The sequence below is a fragment of the Cyprinodon variegatus genome, unplaced genomic scaffold (assembly GCF_000732505.1).
Source record: "Cyprinodon variegatus isolate N-32 unplaced genomic scaffold, C_variegatus-1.0 Scaffold857, whole genome shotgun sequence".
In the NCBI taxonomy this organism is placed as follows: domain Eukaryota; kingdom Metazoa; phylum Chordata; class Actinopteri; order Cyprinodontiformes; family Cyprinodontidae; genus Cyprinodon; species Cyprinodon variegatus.
This window is the reverse complement of record NW_015151310.1, coordinates 33,440-42,944: the sequence shown is the minus strand read 5'-3', so window position 1 is coordinate 42,944 and position 9,505 is coordinate 33,440. Positions and strand designations below refer to the sequence as shown.

The following is a 9,505-nucleotide window of genomic DNA, read 5'->3' as shown; positions in this document are numbered from 1 at the left end:
TTGTTTGACCATTATAAATTTGTGTTGGACTGGTGACCTGTCCAAGGTATATCCTACACCCTACCAAACACCTCACAACCGAGGATGGATTATCACTATTAGATTTGCACACTACAAATCTAGCTTTCATAAAGCCATTTTTTGAAGGAAACTCTTAAGAAATCTCATGTGCAGTTTACCATAAGTCATTTAAGGTCCACAAATAAAAAAAACACACACTAAAATATGCTCTGGTCACTGTTTTGTCTACATGCAAACCATCTGTGACAAAAACTAACAGTAGAAATTAACTTAAACATACTGTTCTTACAGTGAAACAAGGTTGTGGCAACATTGTGCTGTGGAGATGCTTTTTTTAAGTTAGGAAATTAGAAGAGTTAATTGGAAAATAGAGGATGCTAAATACATGGTAATGCTGGATGAGAACCTGCTAGAGGCTGCCAAAAAGTTGAAGCAGGGGTGGAGGATCACCTTCCAGCAGGACAACAGACCTAAACACAACCCTGGCCAAAGCTCTTTAGTTAGCATTCCTCAAAGTCCAGAGATACTACCAATAAACTCCTACAAAGATTCAATTTAAAAAAGAAAAAAAAAAGTCAAAATTTAAAAAGACGATAAAGACAACTCAAAAGACCTTTAGATTTTACTGCAGTAAAAAGGATTTACATCTTCACCTATGGGAGATTAATGTGGAAAAGTTCAAGCAGAGGGAATATGTTTGCTGAACACTAATTCTGAACGATTTCATCAGTCTTTAAAACAGATTAGATCAATGCATTTAGTCATGTTCAAGGTTGAAATGCTTGGTTATTGTCCTGTTAAGCCATACATGAGAAAGATAACTACAAATGTATTAATCCTTGCTTATTAAAATCTTTAAGAAAAGACACTCGCTGAATCAATTTGAAATAATTGACGTTTTTTTTTTCAGTTTTCCTTGCATAAATGAAAATCAGTTATACCTCAAAGTCAATAAACCATTTACCCATTTTTTAAATAATATACTGCATTATTGAATCACTGTGTGACCTACTGAATAACTACATCTTTTTAGAAAACAACTATTAAGATGAATCAAAATAGCGTCATATGTTAAGTTAGAATTATTACAATTAGCAGACACAATTTTTGGCTCCAACACTGGCAGAATGCAGGTTTGTACTTTGCCCATGGTCTAGCTTTAAGGAAAACATCTGGACAACACACTAATTACGATAACGAGCCTGTTCTGTTGTGATGGGAGCTAGCACTGCTTTTTAACCTCTTCAAACCTCTAAAACCAAATCTGAAGACCTACTGTTTGAAGCGTTTATTTAATTTTTTTCCTGGATACATGTGCTATATTTACAGAGGTTTTGTCAAATATTTCAAGTGTATATGTCTAAATGCAAGGTGACTTTGTTTAAGCAAATTTAGGTGTTCAGGGTTATTTTTTTAGGGACAGTAAGTTTAGAGTTTCACATTTACATAATTTGGAGAAAAAACAAAAGGCTGCTGCCACCTAACAGTTATGTCATCCTGTGGAAGAATATGGTGTTTCACTGTGGTAGTTGTAGTCAGGGCATACCTTCTGCACCAGTTTATAGTCCACACTATAAAAGGCTATATAGATGCATATGACTTTGAAGGGTTTCGAGCACAGCCATGAAACGTGGCTCTGTGTGTGCTCCTGATAGCACACCGTGGACGGGTCATAGCCACACAGGGCGGTCTTCTTGTTCCGGTCTGTTTTCTCGTATTCAATGCGACAGTTGAACGATTTGGTGTCTTTGTTCTCCAATGTGGACTGCTGGGCGATCTCGAACTCCACAACCTTAGAGGGTGGCACCAGGCTGACAGAGACGTTTCCCATTCCTGTGGAGTTATGCCGGAAATAAACGCTGAACGTTCCGTTCCCGTGGTCCACGATCTTCCCAGTTATCAGAAGGTTGAGCTTGACTGTCTTGATGTTTGAGTGGAAATCCCCCCACCCAAACATCTTTTTGAATTTGCCAGTCTTCACGATGGGTCTGCGTTTAGTTCTGGCCTGTGCACTCTGAACATCTGTCTGGTTAGATAACCAGTCCCAAAAGTCCTCCGTGTTCTGTAAATATGCCATTTCCCTCATGTTGCTTTTGAGCTCCGGGGAGCCTCTGGCAAACAAACGCAGGGGGCTGAGAATCCGTGGACTTGCCCCCGTGGGAGAAATCTTGTGTCCGTTGTCACCGTCCCTCCACTCGATGAGCTCCGTGGCGCCTCCATGCACTTTCCTGCACGTGACCTACATAAAAATCAGGGGGAAGGTAGAGAAAAAAATAAAGTTAGATTAAAACTTTGCAAAATTTTTTTGGAGATTTATGAGAACCAATAAATAATTCAGAATCAATTACTCAATAAATGTTTAATTATTCATTTGCCTTTTACAGCTATCCAAAGAAACTTTAGAAAAATATAAATATGATTACATCTATTCACAGTTGATTTTCTTAGTTTCGCTATATAATTGCATCAGCAGGTAATAAAGCACATATTAAAATAGACACATCACGCCGGGCATTCAGCCTTCAAAGCAATTAAAATATGATTCACAAATATTATTTACAACCAATTACTAACCAATTATTCTTTGAAATCCTAATCATTTTTCTCTGCTTTCCTTTAACAGTACAATTTTGTCTTTCTTAAAGATACATTTCTGTTTGGGACTAAGGTAAAAATTGAAGAAATAAGAATCCACTGCTGTGGAGTAATAAAACCTGGAGTGCTAATGTAATTTGACTGTAAGCATACAGAAACAAGTTTCCAATAATGTTTAACTGATGTAACCAAATACAAATGCTAAAAGGTTTTTAAAACAATTGTGCATAAAACAGATGTAATACATATTTTTTGTGTCATTTTTGTTAAAGCAATTAAAGTGTCCAACTAAACAGATTTTTTCAAACAAAAACAAAAAATCTTAGTTTGATGCAGATGGCAGAAGATCACCCAATATCATAGTGCTATGATGTCATTCGCCAAAGTGAGGTGCTTTGCAAATTGCTAATACACTTCCTTTCACAATGTGACTCTGGTGAAGTTATGATGTGCCTGATTTGTGTTTTAAGTTGGAGTATTAATCGGTTCTAGGTAAGCTGTTGAACCCAAATTAAACTTATTTTAGCTGCAAGTCTTAGAGGGGAGTGTTGGCCTAGTGCAGCGGTCACCAACCTTTTTACCGTTGAGGGCTAATTCAGGGGCACTGAGTCACAGGAAGGGCTACCCATACTGACCTGTGAATTGCAAGGGTCAACGTTCACCTAAACTTCATACATTATAAACATATCTTTATAATTTTTATTTAAATTTATAATTTTCTTTTAGATATTTTTTTTATTTTGAAATCTCTATAAATGCTTAAATGCCATATATGATTAAATGATGAAATGTTCTATAACCCAATTAAAAAAAGAAGAGCAACAGAATACAGTGAAATTTCAAACGTAGCTCACTGTTGAGTCGTTCTATTTTCAGAAGACTCTAAGGGTCCTTGAGGGCCCCTTGGTGCCTGCAGGCACCATGTTGGTGACCCCTGGCCTAGTGGTTAGAGCCATGCGCTTGTGCGTTGAGAAGGTTGCAAGTACTTGGTTTGATCCCTGCAGCCTGCACTCTGGGTTCCTGAGCAAAACCCTTAACCCCTCATTGCTCCCCGGGCGCTACACAATGGCAGCCCACTGCTCCCCAAGGGGATGAGTTAAATGCAGAGGTAATTTCTCCAATGTTAAATCAATAAAGTTCAATTATTATAAAGTCAAAAAATAGAACCAGCTTAGAAGTGGTAAATAATTGTGGTCTGCACCTTTCTGTGCATGCCAGTCATGTCAAACAAGAATTTAGATCCTGCATGGTGAATCCTGTCTCTAAAAGGAGGAATTGCAACTTCAGGTGGGATTGCATTTTCTACCAGAAAGGAGCAGTATAAGCAGAAGTGACAAAACGTAGTTGTGGCCACATAACAGTCTGACAGAAGTTTGCAAAAATTATTCCTTCAAGCTGCATGAAGTTCGAACAAATTTTTTGCATTTACAGTTTGTTTTGAGATCAGAGCCATTTCATAGCTTTCTACTTCCCAATTTAATTCACTAGTTTTTGTTAGGTCATTTTAGGAGTCATCATTTTAATCCTCTTTATAACTTATATTTCTGTTTCAAGAGACCCAAATACATTGATTTCTGGAGCGTTCTTTTCAAATTAAATTCAAATTGTTTTTTTTGTTTGTTTTTTTTCCCTTTGAGCAACATTTGTTTAAATATTCAACCTACAGATGAAGGTATTTCAGGTTACTTGAGCAAAAATAAACTATCATGTCTGAATGACTGGTTCTGTATTAGCTGCCTAAGATTCATGTTCAATTTCTCAACTGTTTTTTTGTCAGTAAGATTTCAGAATCCCGCACTAATGTCCACCACTGTTGTGGTATCATAACATATGTCAGGCATTGCTCTAATCCAAACACTGCATTCAAATGTGTTCCATTCTTGTTTGTATCCAAACCCCTTTTTGCTTCAGGCTTGATTTCTGGTCCACTTCAGATAAAGCTGCAGTAATTCACAGCAATAGGCTTAGCTAGTTTTATTAGTAATTAGTAGTGCTCTCTCTCTCCCCAGGCCATGTTATAGGGATCACTGAGAGAAGCAGATGTTGAGAGCACACGGCAGCGGCTGTTTGAATCCTCACCGAAGATGCTGTGCACTACTCCCAGACTAATTATAATTTTGCTGTAAGCCTAACTGAAACACATGTGTACAAAGCTAACAAAGTAGGTCGTCTGGTTCAATTTGTTTTGTCGCACTCACATTACCAAGCTCTCCATCTGACACGTAATAGGGCTGCATGCATCCTATGCTGCTCTTTTATAATTACAGCTTCTTTTAAATGCTGCTTATGTCCCCCGCTGCAGTGGCACCCTAACGCCTAAAGCGGAGGAAAAAGACTCGGCTATCTGGGTATGGAATGTGAAATCAATAAGTCTGCTAGAGAAAGTTAGACTAGCCAATCCATCAGCCTGCAAAATGCTTAATTAAGACAGTTGTTTCCTGTAAACATGGATAAATGAGGCAACAATGTAATAATGTTCCCCCTGTGTAGTTCATGACAGCCACAGCCATTTAATCGACCAGGCACCGGTGGCAATATCCCCAGCAGATGCTCTGCGTTTACTAGTACCTCAAGTGAGCTCTGTTGTTAATTTGATTTAACTCCACGAACAAAAAATAACACTTCTGACCGGATGTAAAATCTGTGCAGTCCCAGCAGGAACATTTCTTCACCCTTGGAACCAAACAAAGAAGTAACTCTTGTTTTCTCCAACAACCTCAAACTGTTTTATCCATTACACAGTGCGCTTCATGCTGCGTTGCTCCAGAGGTGAAACTAAATTGTCTTTCATTGTGAATCTCAGGTGAGCTTTGTCGAGGATGATTATAATGGAAATGAGAGAGCAGTTTTAAGCATGATGAGCAACTGGGGAAATTGCTGTGACAACAGGCGGATCAGCGCAGGGATATCTAATACTTAAATGCCTTGGGAGAGATGAAGCACAGGAAACTTAAAAGCTTGTACTCAAAACACAGGCTTTTCTTTTGCCTCCTTTCTAACTGTCTTTGCCAACACCTTGTTCATTTAGGTGAGTGTTGTCGCAAAAAAAAAAAAAAAAATCTGACAAAAAGAGTATGAGTGTTAGTAAAAAAAAAAAAAAAACAAGGCAAGGTCTGATGAAGGAGAATCTACAAAAGCTTAATTAAGATTTCTTAATCGGTGCTGGAGCGCTAGAGGCATTTCAGGGGGACTTGAAACAAGACATTATTATGATAATAACTGCAGACTTCATTTCAGCAGCACGAGGCAAAGATTGGTGAATATCTGTCTGTGTGGTATGGCTTCTTCCTTTTCCTGTATGTCTGACAGAAAAACAAAGAAAAATGCATGAACCTTGCCCTGATGCAACACATCAGTTAATGTTATATCAGACTCGCTAACAAATTCTGAACCTGTGACAAGTCTTTCAAAATATATTGAATATTACATGGTATGAACATCATTTTCCTGTTACAAAACAACTCTAAATCAAGTCACAGACTTTGCATCACTGTTAACACCAAACCAAAATACTGCATATTTGCACCATATATATTTGGTTTTAAATGCTCTTAACTTCCATATTATTGCGTTTTGCACCATGTTTTTTCTCCCAATACTGTTTACATTTGATCACTGCTGCACTTTATGAAATAGTAATGTTCATTTCAGTGCTAAACTGCTGCTTATTTACTGCCTGAAAGCTATACAAAAGGACATTTAGTTTTGTGTACATTATGTGTATACAAAATGAAAATAAAAGTCTGACAAAATAACTGATTTGTATTATTAGCTCAGCTATTGCACCCTCCACTTTTGTAAGCAACCGCTCGCAGGATGTACAAAAACAGTAAAAAAAATAAAAATTTAAATCAAACATTGAAGATAGATATATCATTCTAGTGTATTCTTATCTTTGTAAAGGAAATGTCTGTGTTCACATCTTTAAGCTTTCTATCCCAGATTCTTCCGTGAAAAGAGATAACTCGGGTCAAACTATTTAAATAACACTTCATAATGTATATGTATTAAATAACCATGAGACATAACAATAGATTTTTATATAAATTGTAATCTTGCTCAGACCAGAGAATTTGCTTAGGGTCACAGAAGGCAGTGCTTACCAACTGTGTTTGCTTCTCCATGAAGCCTTTTATATAACTGCTGTATCACACCCTGCCACATCATTGAATTTTACATGTTTGTAGATGTGGACATTCCCTGATTCCAGGCATATCAAAATAAATTATCAAATTTTAGTCAGGGGATCAAAAGTAATCAGAAGCAAAACTTCACAGACCACAATTTAGGTTTTATTCAATTAAACTGGCTGTTTTAGTTTCCTATGTGCACTTTATTTTAATTTACATTAGATTAGTAAGCCATGCCTATATTGTTAATAAGGTTAAACTGATCTACTCTCATTCCCACCTTGAGGCCTCCTAAGTGTGACCGCTCATTCTTGATAAACAAATCATCCATATGTACCAACTGCTCAGTCACAGTGGGGGACAACACAGGACCAGCCGGGCCATTGCCCATCTACATAATAGGGTTGACCTTTTGGAAATCCCGCCCTTGCCCAATCTAAGCTAGATGACCCCCTTTTCAATTTGATAACTACCATTACCATCTAATTTAAGATTTTTGTGCAATAAAAATGTTACTCCTGGTGTTAAGTTTGTACAACCTTATTTTGACATGAAACCCCAAGCATTTAAATAAATTTTCATGCTCAGATTGGAACATATATAGAGGGTTTTTCAAAATGTCTTCAATGTACAAGCTCACTAAATCATCTAGAATCCTAATCTTGTTCATGTTTTCTTCTCTTATGCCCACCCTTCAGTTTTTTATTGCTGGTTTTGTCTATTAAGCCCCTTTCACACCTTGACGATTTAGACAGCGTATGCCTGACGTATGCTGGTGAACAACCCCCCTTTCAGAGACATAGACAGGTATGGAGTATTGCAGGCTAACAAAGAAGCAACAAAAAAAAAAAAAAGAAACCTGTTTGTCCGGTTCAATTTGCATGTTTTTTAAGCCAAATCAAGGCTTTATTGGGCTACTTTATAAAGCCTCGAACTCAACGCTTTTTCTGACATGTTGAATTAAAAAAGCTTCCTGGATGGGAAGCGAAATGTCTTCAAACTTGGAAACAAAGTCCAGTGGGTTGTTTTTTAAAAACTTTTTTTGGTATGCCTGATGTACAAAAAATCTAGCAAAAATGCTTGCATATGATGGATAAGTTATGGGTACATTTTGTATAAGTTATGAGCACGCTGAACTATGCTGGTAAACGTCAACATACGGCAAGTACATATGCCAGTGTATGTCAGACGTCACCCAAAAGTTATAGGTAAGTTATCTGATCGTTGACGTATGTAAAATGTAAGTTACTCATAAGTTGTGGTGTCTAGCTTGTCCATAACCTATGAGTAATGTGTGCATAACTTACGAGTAACTTTTCTTATCTCTAACGCATATCAACCTATCTGACGTGTTCCAGACGACCACTGAACATCATACTTTTTTTTATTTAGAGGAGGAAAATGAGGACAAAGATGTTGTGGAAGAGGACGCCAGGAGGGCACACACACTATGGTCAACAATATGGTCTGAAAAAGAGTACTTTTATATACATGTTTAAGACAAAATGATATAAAATTTAAATATGATTTCCATACGGCTAAATGTATTCTTCTTCACAGTGTCTTCAAATAATTTACTTTGTTTACCTCTCTTCTCTGAGCTTCATTAAAAACTGAAAACTGTCAACACAGCATTGTGAGTTATACTCACAGGTGGGATGCCAGACCAGGTCATTTTATATAAGACAGCACTTGGACTAGTGCCTGCATGTATAATTACACTGCAAAGCACTGACTATTACACTTTTCACTCAAATAATCTCCTTCTTTCTGTCCCTGACACTGAATTGGGTAAAAGGCTAATCTTGGATCTTGTTAGAGATTTTTTGTCACTTTAATACCGTAGTAAAAAACCCATTAGATGCACAGTTAAGAATACATACAAAATACTCAGACATAAATGAAAGGAACAATAAGCTAAAGTTCATTATTTTAGATTTTTTTAAACAACTTTTTTTTAAGAACTAACCACCACTTTAATGTGGTGGAGTGGTTTTAGTGCCCATATGATCTCAGAGGGTATGTTGTCGGGGGCATAAATGCCCCTGATAGGGTCTCCCAAGTCAAACAGGCTCTGGGTGATGGGTCAGAAAATAATGAAATGCTAATTTGAATTATAAAAATAACAATAAATACTCACTAACCAATTTTAGGTTTCCTGGTACCTGGTTTTCCCAGATTTAGTTTCTACTAGTGATGGTGATATAAAGCCTCATGAGGCATTGAACCATTTGGGCTAATAGCTTCAATGATCCCCACAGTTCATGAAGCTTGATGTGAACATGTGACCACCTACTGGTGGAGTGCATAATTACAGTTAGTAATATAATATTAGATTTTTTGCAATTGTTTTTCTTGTTCTTTTTTCCCATTGAAGTTCATTTTAAATTGTTAATGATTGGTCAGTGTAATAACATCTTTTGTAAGTTTCTTTAGTGTGTAAAGTTTCTTAGAAGAGAAAAACCATTTAAGGTACTTCCTTTTTTTTCCATTTTAGTGAAATAAGCTCAAGCAGACAGTGAAAGTGTTTGTGCAAATTGGGCAATGATGAGCAAAATGAAAGATGTTAGTCATTTTTATTCAAACAATAAAAAATAAAACATATTAGTTTTTTCACAGTTTTTAGTTTTAATCAGGTTGAAGGTAATGTGTTCAACCAATCTTTTGGTTAAACTAACCTATCTAATTTGGCAGTGTTTTTACACAATCTATGTTTGTAGTAGGGTAAACAAAAACAAATTAGTCATATTAGCCAAAAT

At 36.7% G+C, this 9,505-nt stretch overlaps 1 protein-coding gene across 1 annotated transcript in view; it reads right to left on the bottom strand.

The window, feature by feature from the left end:
* Positions 1–1,325: 1,325 nt before the first annotated feature.
* Positions 1,326–9,505, bottom strand: part of LOC107099303 (neurexophilin-2-like) — a 27,722-nt gene continuing 19,542 nt past the window's right edge. Inside the window, exon 3 of the mRNA XM_015397358.1 lies at positions 1,326–2,260. Coding sequence (XP_015252844.1) covers positions 1,514–2,260 — 747 coding nt within the window. The 3' untranslated portion in view covers positions 1,326–1,513. The remainder of the gene's footprint in view (positions 2,261–9,505) is intronic.